The 20,632-nt window shown below is 41.4% G+C and overlaps 1 protein-coding gene across 2 annotated transcripts in view; it reads right to left on the reverse strand.

Annotated features, from left to right (window-relative positions):
- The window catches only part of RBM26 (RNA binding motif protein 26), a 116,302-nt gene that overhangs the window by 87,653 nt on the left and 8,017 nt on the right, over positions 1-20,632 (reverse strand). For both annotated transcript variants that reach the window (XM_039525985.1, XM_039525990.1), the window contains exons 2-5: positions 10,455-10,573; positions 2,680-2,816; positions 1,628-1,716; positions 490-707 (exon numbers count right to left, since the gene is read on the reverse strand). In XM_039525985.1, coding sequence (XP_039381919.1) covers positions 490-707; positions 1,628-1,716; positions 2,680-2,816; positions 10,455-10,573 — 563 coding nt within the window. The remainder of the gene's footprint in view (positions 1-489; positions 708-1,627; positions 1,717-2,679; positions 2,817-10,454; positions 10,574-20,632) is intronic.

Genomic DNA, 20,632 nt, shown 5'->3' on the forward strand with positions numbered 1-20,632 from the left:
GCCCAGATCTGAAGGCAGCAGCCACCAAGCTTCCTTAAGCTAGAGGAGGTTCCCAGAGATGGGAGGCTCCTAAGCTGCTAGTCCCCTGACAGATTAACGCAGGGGCCCTGGCCAATTTGGGGGCTCCCAGAAAAATGGGCGCCTGTGCTCTGGCCAAAATTCCCAAACCTAGTGCCTAAAAATTAGGTTCCTAAATCCATTTAGGCACATAAATAAAAGTAACTTGAATTTCAAAGGTGCTGAACACCTCTAGCTCTCATTCACTTATACTGTATTTGCTGAAGTACATCAGAGCTCTGAAAAAAATCAGGATATTTCGTGCCTAAAATAAGGATTATTAAACCTATCTTTAGGCACCCAAGTTTTAACATTTTGACCTACAGTCTTGTAGATAAGTTTATTCAGTAAAAAGCTGTTGTACTTCAAGATAAATATTGTTTTTCATACGGATCATCAACCCATATTTTTAAAGTCTAAACAAACACCTACCTCTGCTTCGTGTTCTGCTTCTACTTCTGCTCCTGGTCCTGTCCCTATCCCGGTCCCGCAATCGTTCCTTACTCCAACTTCTGCTTCGACTCCTGCTGTAGCTCCGACTCCGTCCTCTTCTTCGGTTGTACCTGTCTCTATATGAATCCCGTCTAGGAGGGTTACGGTCATAATCTCTCTTGCGAGAACGGTCATCTTTTTTTCTTTCCTCGCGGCTTCTAAATGTTGGGGAGTTAATTGTTATTTAAAAATAAGAACATTTTGAAAAGATCATTTAAAATGTAAACTCAAACCTTGTAATGGCTACTAAAATCTCATCAAAATCATATTCGAAGAACAGAATTTTTCCAGTATTTGTAAGTGCTTAAAACAGGAAAATGAAACATTGAAATTTTCTGCACTGTAATGTAAACCTGTAATAAGTGTAGGTATTAAAAAGTCCTGTTCCTAGAGAATACTGGCACATACACATCTGAAGCTGATGCTACATTTGTTATTGACTTTTGTGCAGTTCTGATTCATTCTGAATGCATGCCTCTAACAGAGTATGAAATCTTTAACTATCGGTCCTCTTTTCCTCCAAAAAAAACCTGTTCAATCATCTGATTGTGTAATTTTTTGTTGTATAAAAGCCTACCACCATATCAAGAAAATGTGGGTAAAATATTGCTTTTGTGCCAGGACTTACTTTCCCAGTAGGGCATTTTCACCAAGGTAACAGCATCACAACAACTGAGAGTTACTGAAGAGAATGATAGTGCTGTATTAAACAAAGTATTCAGATTAAATTTCAAAATTAGATGGGTTTTATGTTGTAATATAACCAATCATTTACACTCAAATCTGCTTTGTAAACGTTTCTTAAATTGAGTTTTGATGATTTTTAGTTAATAAAAATATGAACAGTCTTCATTGTTGCTTGTAAACTGTACTTATCTCAAGATTGCATATAAAAAAAGCAATCCACAAAAGAGCTTGCTTCACAAGTACTCTATTAACATTTAGAAGCATATCACTGCAGAAAAATGAAACATTTGATATGCCAGCACTGCAAAAAAAAAAAAAAAAGCTTTCAAAATTTAAGCCAATATAATTGGTTCTTGATATAATGCAAGAGTCAAACTAAGTTTATAATTACCTAGTTTCTCGGTACCGAGAGCTTGACTGAGGGGGACTGTGATTTAGTCTTCTAGAAAACTTTTTTTCTCGCTCTTCCTCTTTAATTATCTGGATTTTAAAGTGTAAACAGGAAATCAAAGATAAGCACAACACACAAGGCTTTTTTAAACAGACATAACTAGAATAAAAGAATCTGAAATTCAGTTTTGGCTAAGTGAAGCGAGGCCTAACACTCAACTTGATGGCATCTCTGAAACATGATAACTTTTTAAGACTGTGCCCGACCTATTCCAAAATTTCAGGGAATGTTCTGAGCATCAATAGGAGAACCCTATTATTTTGATGACAGCTGGAAACTGGAAAACCACCAGAAAAGCCTGACTCCCACAATGGCCATTTAGCGGAACATTGTGACACTCCCTCCAGTTTATCTCCATACTTCAATCCCATTGCTTGAAATGAGTCCGGAAATAACACTGCAGGTCAGGACTGAGGTGGTTGGACAGAGTTGGGAGGCACAGGGTTTGGGACTGGAATAGCGGGAACTGCTTCAGATCAGATGCTTATATTGAACAGGTTTAGGAGGTCTGCCCTTTGACTATGTCCACACTATGTCTGACTCAGGAGTAGCCAAGTTTTGCCTAGTCAAAACTGTTATAAAATGGGTACTGTCAAAGGGAGAGACACCAAGGCAGGCAGGAGTGTTAGAGCTTAAGGTTTTGTTCCAGGTCAAAACAATATGTGTGTGTGTGTGAGACCTTCTGATTTGCTATAATTTTTAAAAATTCATTTTCAGGTCAACCCAAAATGAATTTTGGTTTCATTAGGGAATTAACAGCAAACCAAAAAACCAATTAACACAGGTCTAGTGATGACAGGCTGACCTAACTTTGATTCACAATGCTACTGCTCAGGCTCCTCTGCCTGCAGCACCAATTGGCACTGATAAGGGGAAGTTGTTGATAAGAAACTGATAAGGAGAAGCAGCGTAGAGTGGCGTATCCTGTAAAACTGCTACAGGTTCAGGGATAGAGACTGGACTGCACTCGAAAGTATGATTTAAATTCTTACCTCTTCCTTTTTTGTGTCTTTTTCTTGGTGTTGAAAAAATTCAACTTTTAGGCTTCCTGATGATGGCTGCTCTGGCGGAGGTAGATAGCTCTTTGTATTCACAGCATCAAAAAGTTTTTCAACAAATATCTGGGTCTCTAAAGATTAAGGGAAAAACAAAGATTCCAAGAATTCATAAATGAATTCTTCTAGTATCTGGCTATTTCAACCCTCTGCAGTCCGTTTAAATATAATGCAACTTTTCCCCTTTGCTTACATTTACAAACCAATGAACACTAGTTAGAAGTATTATGCTTTTATTGGCAATGAAAATAATGGATACTGATTAATCTTCCAAATATATAGCTCACCAGGAATTGTTTCATAACAGTATAAACTGCATCGTTAAAAGTTATTTAACTTAAATGAAGATAATTATGTAGCAGACTGCTTTTTTCCTCTGTCTTTAATTGCTAGAGAACATAATTCTCTAAAATTCTGAACAATTTAGGCAGTGCAAATGTATTTAAAGATCAGTTTTGGATATCTTCCATTCCTGGACAACTAAGGGGCAAAGAAAATAGAATCAAGATCATAAATATGGTTTTAATAGGACCATAGATACACATGGTACTTTAAAGAAGGCACTGCAAAACATTTAGAGATGGATTTTTGCACCAGGGCATTTACTCTGATTAAAGACTTTAAAAGTGGATCTTAAATACAACTGGTTTAAGAGCAGTGGCACAGGTGTAGCAAACAGAGCTATCAATAGGGGAGTTTGAATGGTAGTTCTGTTGGAGAAGGGAGGAAACAAGCTTCTGGTCTTTAGGGGCAGCGAGTGAGTTTTTTGTGGGTGTAGTGTGTCTTTTTCTGCTTTGTGTGGGTGGCTTCCCCTCCTCCTCCTCTTCATTTTGTAGAGGCTGGTAGGGGGCAGTGTGCTGTGAGCGAAGCAGAACCCTGATTAGGGGGCAGGGCTTCCATGGTTAGGGGCCTTATAAAGGCAACCAAACAGTCAGCCAGTGGCTCAGGAGCAGCAAACAGATCTGTAAACAGGGGAGTCTGAGTGGGAATGAGGTGTATGTGGTGTTCTGGTTTTGTTTTGGTCTTTGGTGGTTTTTATTTTTCCCCCATGGCAGGAATTTAGTAAGGAAGGCTTTGAGAGGTACAGTGGTAGTGACTGAAGCCATGGAAGAGACAATGAATATGACTGGATGTGGAAGCTGGAGGATGTACATGATCCTAGAGCAGGTACCTGAAAAAAAGCTTTGTTTGTATGAAGCGCTGCTTGACAGAGCTGATGGAAGAGAAGACTCAAGGCTTGGAGATGCAGGTGGAAAGCATGGCTGAGTTTTGAGTAATGATGGAGCAAAGGCAAGAGGAAAAGTCAAGACTAGCAGGTGCAAACTGGACTGAAGAACTCAGAGGGGAGACTATTGGGTGAGGAAATTGGTCAGTGGAAGCATGTGGCTACAAGAACCAGGCAGAGGAAAAGATCAGTTAGTGAAGGAGAAATAGAGCTCAGGAACAGATTTGCTGAGTTGGATAATGAAGAAGGAGCACAGCAGGCTGCAACTGAAGGAAGGAGGGCAAGGAAGAAGAGTAGAACAGCTAGTCCTGTAAGAAGAAGGGAAAAGCCAAACTTAATGATCGAGGGGATGTTTGAATTCTTTGCTCTGATTGGCTGGATGTATTGAGAGGAGATACCCAGAGTTCAGAGCCACAGGAGGATACAGGATGACTTGCAGAAGATTACAAGGGAGAATAAAAGATAAGATGACTTGCAGCCACAAAGAACAGGAGGAAGGCCAGCAAATCATACCATCACTAGTAAAAGGTAGGTCTATGTCAGGGATCGGCAACCTTTGGCACGTGGCCCATCAGGGAAATGCGCTGGCGGGCCAAGACGTTTTGTTTACCTGCAGCGTCCGCAGGTTCGGCCAATCGCAGCTCTCACTGGCCACAGTTCGCCATTCCGGACCAATGGGGGCTGCGGGAAGCAGCACATCCCACAGCCCGCGCTGCTTCCCGCAGCCCCCATTGGCCTGGAATGGCGAACCGCGGCCAGTGGGAGCTGCGACTGGCTGAACTTGCAGACGCTGCAGGTAAACTAACTGTCCCGGCCCGCGAGCGGACTTCCCTGACAGGCCGCATGCCAAAGGTTGCTGATCCCTAGTCTAAGTGATTGCGGACTCCCTACTAAGAACAGACAGGCTTGTCACCAGAGCTGATCCAAAGAACAAAAGGGTACGCTGTCTACCAGGAGCTTAGATACCGGATGTGGACCTGAGGATGAAGAGGAGCCTAACAGGAATAGGAAAGAATCCACTGATTACCCTTCATGTGAGACTATGCCAGGCTGGGGAAGATGCTTAAGGAAATGGAGGCTCACGTGATCTTCAGTAGGATTCTGCTTGTCCCTCGAGGAGGAAAACGAAGGTGAGACAAGATTATGATGATCAACAGGTGGCTCAGGCAGTCATGCTCTAAGGAGGGCTTTTGGATGTTTGACCACGAGGAGGCATTCATGGATAGAGGACAGTTCTCGTGGGATGGACTCCATATAAGTAGGGAGGGAAATCGACTTCTGGGATGGAGGTTGGCACAATTCATTCCAAGAGCTTTAAACTAGGAACTCAGAGGAGACTGTTGGGAGAGGCTCATGTAATCGCCACACCCGATTTTAACACTGAAAGGGAGGAAAATCAAGAAAGAATGGATGCAGCAATGGAGAAAGGAACAGCAGTGGGTATGAAAATGGACATTAAGAGGAAGGATACTGCCGATACCAGTCAGATAGGCAATACTGGCAGTAGAATGACTGTACCCAGTTGGGTGAGGAACATGAGAGAAGCCAAGTAAAAACAGTTAAGATGTTTGTACACTAATGCAAAGAGCCTGGGTAATAAAATGGAGGAACTAGAACTACTGCTGCAAGAAGTGAAACCATATATTACAGGGACAACAAAAATATGGTGGAATAGTAGTCATGACTGGAGAACAGGTATTGAAGGGTATGTGCTGTTCAGGAAAGCCAGAAATAAAGGCAAAGGTGCTGGAGCAGCATTGTATATTAACAATGAGGTAGACAGTAAAGAAATCAGAAGTGATGGAATGGATAACGGAGTCTGTTTTGGACAAAATCACTTTGGGGAAGAAAGCTACTAAAGGTTCCCCTGATACTGGAGTGTTACAGACCAGCAGGATCTGATTTGGATATGGACAGAGACACCTCTAACATTCTGAATGAAATAAATACTACTGGGAATTATGTGATTATGGGACACTTTAACTTCCTAGATATAGATTGGACAAGTGCTACTAATAATAGTAAGACCCAGATTTTCCTGGATGTGATAGCTAACGGATTTCTTCAACAAACAGGTGCTGAAACAACAAGAGGTGATGCCATTTTAGATGTGGTATTGGTGAGTAGAGGACAACCTTGGTTTGAGTGATCATGAGTTAATTCAGTTTAAACAATATGCAAGGATAAACAAAAATAGATCTGCAGCAAGGGTCCTTGATTTCAAAAGAGTTAACTTAAAAAAATTAAGGACATTTTTAGGAAAGTGGACTGAAGAACTCAAGGATCTGAACATGGAGGAGGCTTAGCGTTACTTTAAGTTGAAGATGCAGAAGGTATGTGAAGCCTTCATGCCAAGCAAGGGGAAAAAATTAACAGGGAAGGGTTGCAGACCAAGCTGGATGAGCAAGCATCTCAAACAAGTGAAAGCAAAAAGCCTACAAGAACTGGAAGATGGGAGGGATCAGCAAAGACAGCTATTTCTTGGAGGTCAGAAAATGTAGGGATAAAGTGAGAATTGCCAAAAGCCAAGCAGAGTGGGTCCTAGCAAAGGGAATTAAAACCAATTGTAAAAAGTTCTATAGTCATATAACTACGAAGAAAACAAGGAAAGAAGAAGTGGGACCACTAAGCACTGAGGATGGCCCAACACCTAAACCAATACTTTGCCTCAGTTTTTAATGAGGCTAATGAAGAGTTTAGGATTAGTGGCATTGTAGCTAATGGCAACAAGGATATGGAGTTAGAAATTACCTCAGTTTAATGGGACTAAATCAGGGGGGCCGGATAATCTCCGTTCTAGAATATTAAAGGAACTGGCACATGAAATTGCAAACACAATAGCAAAGATTTTTAATAAATCTGTAAACTCAGGGATCGTAACTTATGACTGGAGAATTACTAATACAGTTCCTATTTTTAAGAAAGGAAAAATAGTGATATAGAAAATTACGGGCCTGTTACTTTGACCTCAATTGTATGCAAGGTCTTGGAACAAATTTTTAAAGAGAAAGTATTTAAGGATATAGAGGTGAAAGGTAATTCGGATAAAATACTACATGGTTTTACAAAAGGTAGATCATGCCAGACCAACCTGATCTCCTTCTTTGAGAAGATAACTGATTTTTTAGACAAAGGAAATACAGTAGATCTAATCTGCCTGGATTTCAGTAAGGCATTTGATACAGTTCCACATGGGAAATTATTAAATTGGAGAAGATGGAGATTTCTATGAGTAGAGAGCCCTATCAAATTCACAGCCATGAAAAAAAAAACATCATAGACCGTGAAATCTGGTCTTTTGTGTGCTTTTACCCTATACTATATAGATTTCACAGGCGAGACCAGCATTTCTCAAATTGGGGGTCCTGACCCAATACGGAGTTGAAGGAGGTCACAAGGTTATTTTAAGAGAGTCACGCTACTGCCACTCTTACTTCTGCACTGCCATCAGAGCTTCGGAGGGTGGGGAGGCTGGAGAGCAGCGGCTACTGGCCAAGCGCCCAGCTCTGAAGGCACCGCCCCACCAGCAGCAGCGCAGAAGTAAGGGTGACAATACCATACCATGCCACCCTTACTTCTGCGCTGCCGCCTTCAGAGCTGGGTGGCCAGAGAGTGGTGGCTGCTAACTAAGGGCACAGCTCTGCAGGCAGCAGTGCAGAAGTAAGGGTGGCAATACCATACCATGCCATCCTTACATCTGTGCTGCTGCTGGTGGCAGCTCTGCCTTCAGAGCTGGACTTCCAGCTAGCAGGTGCCACACTTCAGCTGCCCTGCTATGAAGGCAGTGCTGCCAGCAGCGGCTGCGCAGAAGTAAGTACAGCTGTACCACAAACTCCCTCCCACTCCTCCCCCTGCCACACACACAAAAAATCCTTTTTAGGTCAGGACCACCACAATTACACCACCATGAAATTTCAGATTCAAATAGCTGAAATAATGAAATTTATGATTTTTAAAATCCTATGACCGTGAAATTAACCAAAATGGACCATGAATTTGGTAGGGCCCTAACTATGAGAACTGAAAAGTGGGTAAGGAAATGGTTAAAGGGGCAACTACAAAGAGTCATACAGAAAAATGAACTTTCAGGCTGGAGGGAGGTTGCTGGTGGAGTTCCTCAGAGATCAGTCTTGGGACCAATCTTATTTAGCATTTTTATTACTGATCTTGGCACAAAAAGTGAGTGTGCTAATAAAATTTGTGGATGACACAAAACTGGGAGGTACAGCCAATAAAGAGGAGGACTGGAATATCTTACAAGAAGATCTGGATGATCTTGTAAACTGGCATAATAGAAATGAGATAAAGTTTAATAATGCAAAGTGCAAGGTCATGCATTTATGGACTAACAAGAATTTTTGCTATAAGCTAGGGAAGTAAGACAGGAGGAGGTGTATTGGTTCATCACAGGATGACTATAAGCCGTTAAAGTGACAAGGCTATGAAAAAGGCTAATATGGTCTGAGGATGCATCAGGTAAGGTATTTCCAGTAGAGACAGGGAAGTGTTAGTACCGTTATACAAAGCACTGGTGAGACCTCATCTGGAATAGTGTGTGCAGCTATGATCTCCCATGTTTAAGAAAGATGAATTCAAACTGGAATAGGCACAGAGAAGGGCTACTAGGATGATCCAAGGAATGGAAAACCTACCTTACGAAAGGAGACTCAAAGAGCTTGGCTTGTTTAGCCCAACCAAAAGAAGGCTATGGGGACATAGGATTGCTCTCTATAAATACATCAGAGGGATAAATACCAGGGAGGGAGAGGAGTTATTTAAGTTAGATGCCAATGTGGACACAAGAACTAACTTCTATAAACTGGCCTTCAACAAGTTTAGGCTTGAAATTAGACAAGCCATCAGAGGAATGAACCCTAACCATCAGAGGAATGAAGTTCTGGTGCAGTGGGGGCAAAAAACTTAACTGGCTTCAAGACTGAGCTTGATACGTTTATGGAGGGGAATGATGAGATTGTCTACAGTGGCATGTGGCCCACTGCTGACTGTCAGTAACAAAAATCCTGAACTGCTGGAGATGGAACACTAGATGTGGAGGGCTCTGAGTTACTACAGAGAATTCTTTCCCAGGTATGTGTCTGGCAGGTCTTGCCCACATGCTCAGATTCTAACTGACAGCTATATTTGGGGTCAGGAAGGAATTTTTCCCAAGGTCAGATTGGCAGAGACTCTGGTGGTTTTTTGCCTTCCTCTGAAGCATGGGGCACAGGTCAAACTTGCAGGTTTAAACTAGTGTAAATGGTGAATTCTCTGTAACTTGGAGTCTTTAAACCATGATTTGAGGACTTCAGTAACTCAGCCTGAGGTTAGGAGTTCATTTCAGAAGTGAGTGAGGTTCTGTGGCCTGCAATGTGCAGGTCATCAGACTAGGTGATCATAACATTGACGTTTATGAGTCAACATGGTGAAATTAATTACCAAATGTTAGCAAGTCCATCTCCATGTAAGATGGCCCATGGTACACACATTTTGGAATGGAGTTTTAAAGATGGCTTGTCAACTAACACAGCTAGCCTTGTATTCCTGCTAATTTTTTCCCCAAATCAGAAGTATTTTCGTAATAAGAGGGGGAGTAGACAGTGTGCTTACGCTGCCAAACACACAATGGAAATATGATCCCCAAAATGATGTAATCTTAGTGATCTACCAGTCTACTTGCAAGCAATAATAGAAGGCTTATTGTTAATTGTACAGTAAGTACAATATGCCCTCATATGTATACCGAAGAGGAAGACGTAGTCCCTGCCCCAAAGATCTTACCGTCTAACTCATACAGCATACTGACAAAAGAATGGGTAAACAGAAGTCTGGTTTAAGGAGAGACCTTAATGGAGGCTAAAAGGTTGGCACATAAGCAGTACAAAGGATGAAAACTTGGACAAATTAAAAAAACTGAAATGAGTGGATAAGACTGTCTCAGAGTTGCCCTCTGTAGTCATGTCCTGAGAAAGAACAGAATGAAGGTTATTGGAGGGTCTTATAACAGCACTGCCATAATCAAAAATGTTTGTGTTTCTTTACATTTAAACTTAATGACTTTCTTGTATTTCAAAACTGTTTTAATTACTACAATCTTACCTCAATTTACCCTAAAATTAGTGATGTATGCTCTCAATCTTACCTCAAGTTTAATTTTTGGGGGAAGGTAAAGGAACGTATATTTCACACTCCCAAATATGTACTCAGTTCCAGTATATCTATTATAATAAAAAACTTTAGTGTCCTTATTTACATAGTTGGTGGAAAATTTAAGCTGTACCCAGGATATATATTATCCTGATATCGTACAATACTGCTGTTTTTTGTTAAATTTTATAAATTATTTTCTGCACGCAACTGAATTAACTGCACTTAACAAAGGCTCATAAAAAAGATAAATAGCAGTTAATCCTAAATTAAGCTGAGTACACAAACATTAATAAGCAAAGCAAATCACTGAAGTTTTATAGTCACAGCTAAGACTTCTTACCCTTTTGAAGAAATACATCCAGCTGATCAACACATAATGCCTTCAGCTCTTTCTCACTTTTATCCTTCTTTACCAGGGCAAGAACGTATTTAGCTAGGGCTGATGGATCTGCATCACATCTGTAAATAATTGATAAAAATATAGAATTCAGTAATGAAAAACTCAAGACTGCCCGAACCTTGTACAAAACACACGTCTAGGGCTCAATTCTGCTGCTATTAAAGTCAATTAAACTTCCAATCAATTTCAATAGGAAATGACAAGATTGGGCCACAAAAAAACCCAAAGTTATGTTAAAATATTTAATCTTTTGGATATTAGCAATTCATCTTCATCTACCTATGTTACACAAGAAGATAATGTCATTTAACCTCCTTCATAGAAAAATGAAGTGAATGTATATTACATTTCTGCCACGCTTGTACTGATGCACAGTAGACAACACATATTAACCACCATGTTGTAGTTCATCTCAAAACATAAGATTACAGCAGAGGATAATAACTTACACCTGGTTAGTGTAAATTTTTCTGAAGTATGCTGATATGAACAATAGCTGCTATTTCTACCTGCTCTACAAAACATAGACTGCCCCTCAGCATTGACCACAAACATTATTTTGGACCTGTTGCCATCTAGATATCAGTGTTGAAGTGTTACTAAAGTGAAAAACTTGTGCATAATTAGGAAGGCAACATGAATTGTAATGACAAGTAAAGGTTAATTTTGGTGGGTGAAATATGGATGCTACTGAAGTTATAGGAAATTTTGTCATTGACTTCAATAGTGCCAGGATTTCACCCTTGATATCTAGTATCCTCTTCTTGATCCCTATACCAGAAAGAACACCTCCCATCCAACTGAGACCTTGTGTCAGTTAAGTAGTGGCACTGTGAAAAAAGTTCTATTCACTCCTCTTCAAATGTAAGGAAGACAGAAATGTTGTCTTGAGCAGGGGCGGCTCTAGCAATTGCGCCGCCCCAACCAGGGCAGCACGCTGCGGGGGGCGCTCTGCCGGTCGCCGGTCCTGCGGCTCCAGTGGACCTCCTGCAGACGTGCCTGTGGAGGGTCTGCTGGTCCCACGGCTCCGGTGGAGCATCCGCAGGCATCCTGCGGGAGGTCCACCCGAGCCGCGGGACCAGCGGACCCTCCGCAGGCATGCCTGCGGCAGGTCCACCGGAGCTGCCTGCTGCCCTCCCGGCAGCATGCCGCCCCAAGTGCTCACTTGGCGCGCTGGGGTCTAGAGCCGGCCCTGGTCTTGAGTAGCAAGTGTAAAGCAGGAGAGATTCTTTGTATTCTAACATCCTTGAGTTCCATCACATTGCCAAAGGAGGACTGTTCCCTAGAGCAGAGGTTCTTAAACTGTAGACTACAAAGCTCTTGGTAGCAATGTGCAGAGTTAGTCAGTTAACATTGTACCAGATCTTTGTTTCCAGCTGCTAAATGGCCTTAAAGGAAACTAAAAACACAATAAACTTCCCTACTTTTTCATGTAGGAATTCCTGAAGTTGCCACAGGGAAAGTCAAATAGTGAATGGGAAGAGAGATGATCTGCATAATCACAAATGGGTAGAATGGGGCACCATAAGATTGTATTAAAATTATCTACATTATAAATAAATTTGAGAACCCCTACCCTATATTTTCCAGCACTTTAACTAGTCTTATTTTGTCATGTATTTGGTAACAGATTGAGTTGGTTAAAAATCTGTTTTCAAAACCCCTGGAAACAGTGTTCATGCACCATTATTACATAAAGGCAAATGCACCAACACATGGGAGAAATGAGGTGTTGAAGTTTGTTCAAGTGTGTTCAAGTTTCAATGAAATCTGAAAATGCCGGAGGAGGGTGGGGAAAGAGCGGGGAGAAGGTTTCAAGGAAAAGCATTGAAGCACTGAGGCAAAAATAATCAAAAACATTAATGCAAAGGCTACAAAGGATAAAAGTTCAGGCCTTCAAGCAAAGCACTCAAAGGCCAGGTCTATACTAAATATGTTAGATTGACACAGCTACGTTGAAAGATCCACACCCCGAGCAATGTTGGTAAGCCGACATAACCTCCAGTGTAGATCAGCAGCAGCAGCAGCGATCCCTCAATTTGAGGATGATCTCTACCACAGATTTACATATGGGTCCTGAAATGACTCAGGAGTCCAATCCTGGAAAACACAGATCCGCCCACTGTAGGTACAGACATTTCCTGGTCGGCCAGCTGCCTGCTGGGAGAAAGTTCTTTCTTTTTCCTTCCTTCTCTCTTTTCAGCTTCGAGGGCAGGACACTTCTCCTCAAAGCGGGCCACGGCCTGATGGGAGGATGTGGTGCCAGTGTGGTTGGTGGTGGCTTGCTCCTCCCAGTTTGTGATATCTGCACACAATGTCCAGCCCAGCCAAGTCTCTACATCAGGTGGATTTTATATACATATTTTAAAGACTCAGGGGAAAAAAGAAAAAAAGAAAAAAAAAAGCTAATCTGTTTCCAAGAAGGAGGTTAGAGAAAAATAAATTGTCAGTATTAAAAATGTATTTCAACTGTTTCTTTGAGATGCTCTAGTGCCCCCATGTTTTAGAGCAAGGACTTGAAATTTGGCAGGAGGGATGACCTGTGGAGGAAGAGATGTCAATATGGTTCCACATGATGAAATCTGTGTTTTGTTTTTTAATTTAAAAAAAAACAAACAAGGAAATGCATAAAGCTTAAGCTGAAATAATGATGCTAGAGTTGCATGATCAAGCACTCAAAAATAGGGAACTACAAAAATTAAAGATGCTCCTGCAAATTTAATTCAGTACCCTCAATGCATATGCATAACAATGCAGCCTTTATTTACATTATAACATACTATTTGTCCTACAGAACTCGCCTTCATTCAATGGATAGACAGTGATTAAGAAAAGATGCCCTTGTGTTAAACATCTGGCTTGGCATTTGGGAGAGTTTAATAGTTTTCCAGGCTTGTCCATAGACTTTCTATATGATGTTGGGTAAGGCAATCATAATGCATATGCACAATGGGGCTGAATTAAGACTAAGATATGTAGGTTCTTATACCACACATCACTGTAGGATATGAGCATTGTCTAGTATTATATTAAGTGAGTTGACTAACATCTGTGATTTATTGTTTGCTCTCTCATCCTTTCACCAAGGGGAAACAAGTATACAGTACAGCAGTGGTTTTCAACCTTTTTTCATTTGCGGACACCTAAAAAGTTTCTAACAGCGGTGCAGACCCCTTTGGAAATCAGACACAGTCTGCAAACCCCGATGGGTCCGCAGACCACAGACTGAAAACCACCGTTCTATGGTAATGACCAACTTTCACAGACTCCTTAGTCATCTTCTGCAGACCCCCAGGGGTCCAGAGACCACAGGTTGAAAACGACTGCAGTAGAGCATTGTATTTTGTTGCTGTTGGATTTTTGGGGTTGTTTTTTTTGTTTTTTCTCATATATAAACACGTTCCTCTTTACTCATATTGGAGAAGGCAAGGTCAAAAAAATGTGCCTTGCACTTGCAGTGAACAATCAAGAGATTTGTAGTGGTCCTTAGTTACCGGGGGAGTTTGTTTCACAGTTTCAAGCTTGCCCACAAGAAAATTCTGTCTCCCCCACCGAATAAGCTTACCCTCATTGTGCCAGAAGAGGAAGGTGTCAACTCCAGTCTTCATTCTGAGGCATCAGGCAAACTTTTAGATATGCTGGGCCCGGGGCACTGAGTGCCTTCAAAATAAGGACCAAGTCCTTGAACTTGACTCGGTATTATAAAGGAAGCCAGTGTAACGAGCGGAGGCGAGGTCTGATGTGTCCACAGTAACCTGTGTTGCTCAAAAGACATGCTCCAGTGTTCTATGCTAGTTGGAGCTTCCTAAGGGCTGAAGGCTTCATGTCCAGGTATATTGCATTGCTGTAGTCCAGTCCTCAGGCAACAAAGGCATGAACAACTGAGACCAGGTCATGGTCTCCCAGGACAGGACAGTCTCCCGGCCAGCCAGGGATGGCAGAAAGTATTACTGAAGGACATTAATACTTAAGAACCTGTCAGCGAGAAATCAGATCATTCCCAAACTACAGACTGAACTGACTAATTGTGGCTATGTACCTTCATCCAAAGGAGACTGCATAGTAGCTGCAAATTTCAACTCTGTGCACCAGCATCACTTCTATCTTGCTTCAATTCACCTTCAACCAGCTGTTCTTCATTCATAAGCAGATCTGATCCAAGCATTGGGCCAGCTTGGTTGTAGTGGTATGGTGTACCCCCCGACAAGCCCCACTCCCACTGCACCACCCCGATGAGCAGCCCACACCCAGATCCCCACCCTGAGCCCCAAACAGCTGCACCTGGATCCCAACCCTACTGAGCCCCACTACCCTGGCATCCGGACCCCCCACTGAACCCCCCACATCCAGACCCCTCTGCTGAGCTCTATCCCTACTCACACTCAGACCCCCCCCACTGAGCTCCAACAACCTTCACGTGGACCCCCTCTGCAGAGTCCCATTACCGTTGCACCCAGAACCTCCCCAACAAGCCCCTGTGCATACAGATCCCCCCGTGCCCAAATCCCCCACTGAACTGCCTACACCCAGACTGCCCCACACAGAATCCTCTCAACCCACATCTGGATTCCCCCCACATTAGGATCCTGCTTTGCTGAACCTGCTTGCCCACACCTGGCATGGAGAGGCAGTGCTCTGGGGTGTTTCTGGGGCAGGCATAGTACTTGTGCTGTGTCAGAGTTGGGTGCAGCCTCACCAATGAGTCCATGTCCTGGGAAGGGGGGAGCTGCTCAGTAACCTCCCACCTCTGTGCAGCCAGTAGCCTGTGCTCCCCAATGCCATGCTAGAGCCTCCACGTTTATTTGACAAATAAAATTTGCCTAATTTTAAAATATTGTACGCAAAATTTTAATTTTTTTGGCGTATAATGCCCTCAGGAGTAACGGTGAGAAATAAGTAGAGCTGTATCTCATCTGAACATTGCTGACACTTAAGTCCACATCACCTGACCGGTTCACCTAGTGGCTGCATCCATATGTTGAATAGGGCCAAAGGGAGAACTGATCTTTGTGGGCCTACACAAATGAGGAGTCTAGTGGTGGAGATGTGGTTTCTCTAAGCAATCTTAATTCTAGTATTTCCTACCTTTGGAGTGCTTGATTTTGCAAGATTAATATTTTAATGTTCCTTAATGCAATTTTAATAATGTCACTTCACATATAAGCAAGATTCTTGTCCCTCCCTCTTCAAAAGGTGTATACCAGTTACTCCTAAGAGAAACAACTGTCTAGTGATTATATGGAACACACCACAATATTTTTTTTTATCTTTAATAGTACCTATCCTCACTAGTCTTAATAAAGTTACAACATTTTTACACAGAATTAGAAAAGATGAAATAGCTTTAATGTTTATATTTTTAGTTTTACAAGACAGACATTTTTCCAAAAATGGCATATAAAGTGAGTGACTTAGTTAAAATTTGAAGAGCAACTAGCAAAAGACACAAAAACCAACAGCACGTTTTTTTTTTAAAGTATATCAGAAGCAGAAAGCATGCAAAACAATCAGTGGGGCCACTGAACAATCCAGTTGCTAAAGGACCACTCAAGGAACACAAGAACATTGTGGAGACGTTAATTCTTTGGATCCTCACATCCACTGCAGAGGATGTGAGGGATATTCCCAGACCTGAGCCATTCTTTTTAGGAGATAGAGCTGAGGAACTGTCCCAGTCTGAGGTGTCAATAGAGGTGGGTTTGGAACAAACTGATAAATTAATCAGTAATAAGTCACCTAGACCAGATGTTATTCACCTAAAAGTTCTAAACGAACTCAAATATGAAATTGCAAAACCACTGACAGTGGTATGTAACCTGTTCCTTAAAACAGCCTCTGTACCAGATGACTGGTGGATACTCAATGTAACACTGATTTTTTTTTAAAAGCTCCAGAGGCGATCCTGGTAAGTACAGGCTGGTAAGCCTAACTTCTGCACCAGGCAACTGGTTGAAAGAATAGTAAAGAGGAGAATTATCAGAGTAGGTTGTGAAAGAGTCAACACAGCTTCTGTAAAGGGAAATTATGCCTCACTAATCTATTACAATTCTCTGAAGGTGTCAACAAACATGTGGACAAGGGCAACCCAGTCAACATAGGGTACTTGGACTTCCAGAAAACCTTAGACAATCATGCTGTGAAGAAAGTGAATAGGAAAGTGCTATTTACCTCTTCACAAAACACAAAAAATGGGTCCCCAATTAAATTAATAGGCAACAGGTTTAAAACAAACATAAGGAAGTACTTCTTCACACAACACACAGTCAACCTGTGGAACTAATTGCCAGGGAATGCTGTGAAGGCCAAAAATATAACTGAGTCCGAAAAAGAGTTAGATAAGTTCACAGAAGATGGGTCCACCAATGGCTATTAGCCAAGATGGTCAGGAACGCAACCCCATAGTTTGGATGTCCCCTCTTGAATGCAAGAAGCTGGGACTGGATGACAAGAGGTGGCTCACTCAATAATTGCCATTCTGTTCATTCCCTCTGAACCATCTGGTAACGGCCACTGCCAGAAGATAGGATATTGGGCTACCGGTCTGAGCCGGTATGGCAATTCTTACATATTTTTTTAAAAATACAAGAACATGTTTTAGGATGCAAAACAATCTATGAGAAATGGTATATGATCACATAATTAGAATGTATAGAATGTAATGTACTGTACATACATGAGGAGTGTTACGACTACACTCCCAATTAACTGTTATACTGCTGATTTAACTGTTTCACTTCGCAACTAACTTTTTTATTAGTTTATGAAATTTTCTTCGTTTTATTTAAATAAATAAAATACACATACATCAAAAGAAGAAGCTTAAAGGGGAAGAGAGCAAAACTAGAAACTCAGTGTTTTTTAAGTACATCAGAAGCAGGAAGCCTGCTAAACAACCAGTGGGGCCCCTGGATGATCGAGATACAAAAGGAGGACTTAAAGATGATAAAGTCATTGCGGAGAAACTAAATGAATTCTTTGCTTCAGTCTTCACGGCTGAGAATGTTAAGGAGATTTCTAAACCTGAGCCATCCTTTGTAGGTGACAAACCTGAGGAATTGTCACAGTTTGAAGCGTCACTAGAGGAGGTTTTGGAATTAATTGATAAACGTAACAGTAACAAGTCACCGGGACCAGATGGCATTCACCCAAAAGTTCTGAAAGAACACAAATGTGAAATTGTGGAACTATTAACTATGGTTTGTCCCCTGTCATTTAAATCAGCTTCTGTACCCAATGACTGGAAGATAGCTAATATAACGCCAACATTTAAAAAGGGCTCTAGAGGTGATCCCGGCAATTACAGACCAGTAAGTCTAACGTCAGTACCGAGCAAATTAGTTGAAACAATAGTAAAGAATAAAATTGTCAGACACATTAACTCGTTGGGCAAAACTCAACATGGTTTCTGCAAAGGGAAATCATGTCTTACTAATGTATTCGAGTTCTTTGAAGGGGTCAACAAACATGTGGACAAGGGGGATCCAGTGGACATAGTGTACTTAGATTTCCAGAAAGCCTTTGACAAAGTATCTCACCAAAGGCTCTTACGTAAATTAAGATGTCATGGGATAAGAGGGAAGATCCTTTCATGGATTGAGAACTGGTTAAAAGACAGGGAAAAAAGGGTAGGAATAAATGGTAAATTTTCAGAATGGAGAGGGGTAACTAGTGGTGTTCCCCAAGAGTCAGTCTTAGGACCAATCCTATTCAACTTAGTCATAAATGATCTGGAGAAAGGGGTAAACAGTGAGGTGGCAACATTTGCTGATGACACTAAACTGCTCAAGATAGTTAAGACCAAAGCAGACTGTGAAGAACTTCAAAAAGATCGCACAAAATTAAGTGATTGGGCAATAGAATGGCAAATGAAATTTAATGTGGATAAATGTAAAGTAATGCACATTGGAAAAAATAACCCCAACTATACATATAATATGATGGGGGCTAATTTAGCTATAACTAATCAGGAAAGAGATCTTGGAGTCATCGTGGATAGTTCTCTGAAGATGTCCACGCAGTGAGCAGCGGCAGTCAAAAAAAGCAAACAGGATGTTCGGAATCATTAAAAAGGGATAAAGAATAAGACGGAGAATATCTTATTGCCCTTATATAAATCCATGGTACGCCCACAGCTTGAATACTGCATACAGATGTGGTCTCCATCTCGAAAAAGATATACTGGCATTAGAAAAGGTTCAGAGAAGAGCAACTAAAATGATTAGGGGTTTGGAACAGGTTCCATATGAGGAGAGATTAAAGAGGCTAGGACTTTTCTGCTTGGAAAAAAGGAGACTAAGGGGGGATATGATAGAGGTATATAAAATCATGAGTGGTGTGGAGAAAGTGAATAAGGAAAAGTTATTTACTTGTTCCCATAATATAAGAACTAGGAGACACCAAATGATATTCATGGGCAGCAGGTTTAAAACAAATAAAAGGAAGTTCTTCTTCACACAGCGCACAGTCAACCTGTGGAACTCCTTGCCTAACAAGGTTGTGAAGCCTAGGAGTATAACAGGGTTTAAAAGAGAACTAGATAAATTCATGGAGGTTAAGTCCATTAATGGCTGTTAACCAGGATGGGTAAGGAATGGTGTTCCTAGCCTCTATTTGTCAGAGGGTGGATGTGGCTGGCAGGAGAAAGATCACTTGATCATTATCTGTTAGGTTCACTCCCTCTGGGACACCTGGTATTGATCACTGTCAGTAGACAGGATACTGGGCTGGATGGACCTTTGGTCTGGCCCAGAATAGCCATTCTTATGTTCAGTCTAAGAGGCTTAAAAGATCTGCTGCCTGACTTCCTGCAAATTTTATTGCAAGTCTTGAGAGTTTTTTTCTTAAAGCTTCTGGAGCAAAGACATAATGTGAGCATCTTGGCTTCAATTTTTTTTTTAAGTAACTTTCTAGCTCTCATGGTGGCAGTGAAAAGCTGAAAAATGTATCTCAGGTGTACCCTAAAGACTCAGAAACCAAAGGTAAATAATAAGCCCAACGTTTAAAAAAAATTAATTTAGTCATGATTTTTGGGGACCTGACCCACTGTTTTTGAATGCTTGGTTTTTGGCAGTACTGTTCAAGACATGAAATAGCCAGCAGGTAATCCGTTACAAGTGCCCTAGACCTCGCTCCCTGTTTCAAGTGCAGGCCCACCCTGTCAAACAACCAGTAAACCTTCCTAGTGGAGAGAAAGCTTATTCCAGCAAGAAAGTTATTTTGCCAGAACATATACTAGCTCAGCAAGTGAAATAAACTATACCAGTGAAAGCACTTTTGTGTTAGTATTACTGCATCTACACTAAGGGTTTTTACCTGTATAGAAATGTCACCAAAACACCACCACTACCACCACCACCCCTCCAACCAACACTGCTATACTGGCAAAAGTTTCAAGTGTAGCCCAGGCCTAATTTATTATTATTATTATATTTCTAGCCCTTATGGATACAAAGCTAAGTTACTTTGAAAATTTGAACCAAGCATAAACCATGCAGTAATCTCTCCCTCTGCAGACAGCACTGGAACAATAGCTCTAAAAGATACAACTGTTCCATTGATTTCACTGGACTGTTAACTCTGAAACCTAAAAAAGACTATTTAATGTCAGCACTTAACTATTTCACTGCTAACTTTTTCAGAAGCATCCAAGTAACGTGTTTAACCACAACACCAAAATACTTCCTCTGCCCTTCCAGGTGACAAAAGCCTCATCTGTCCCTTACCCATTTACCAAAATCTCCAGGTTTCCTCTGATTGTTCCTACATTGCAGTTAAACACTGGTAGTACAGAACTTGTGCAGCACACCAACAACTAAAAATTTGGGGAAAATGTGAAATAAATTCAGTTATCAAAATACAGGACACTGGACTGCATTATTCATTTTCATATTACTTCACGAATACTCAATTTTTAACAAACTGTTATAGAATCCAGACTCTTGCCACAAAATTTGGATTCACCATGCCACAGAATTCAAATGATCCTGCCTTAGTTCACCAAAACAAAAATACAGGTTCCCAGATATAAAAATGTCAAGGCCAGAAGGATCATCTAGTCCAGTGTTTCCCAAATTTGGGACACCTCTTGTGTAAAGCCCCTGGTGGGCCGGGACTGGTTT

The sequence above is a fragment of the Mauremys reevesii genome, linkage group 1, assembly GCF_016161935.1.
Source record: "Mauremys reevesii isolate NIE-2019 linkage group 1, ASM1616193v1, whole genome shotgun sequence".
Taxonomy (NCBI): Eukaryota; Metazoa; Chordata; order Testudines; family Geoemydidae; genus Mauremys; species Mauremys reevesii.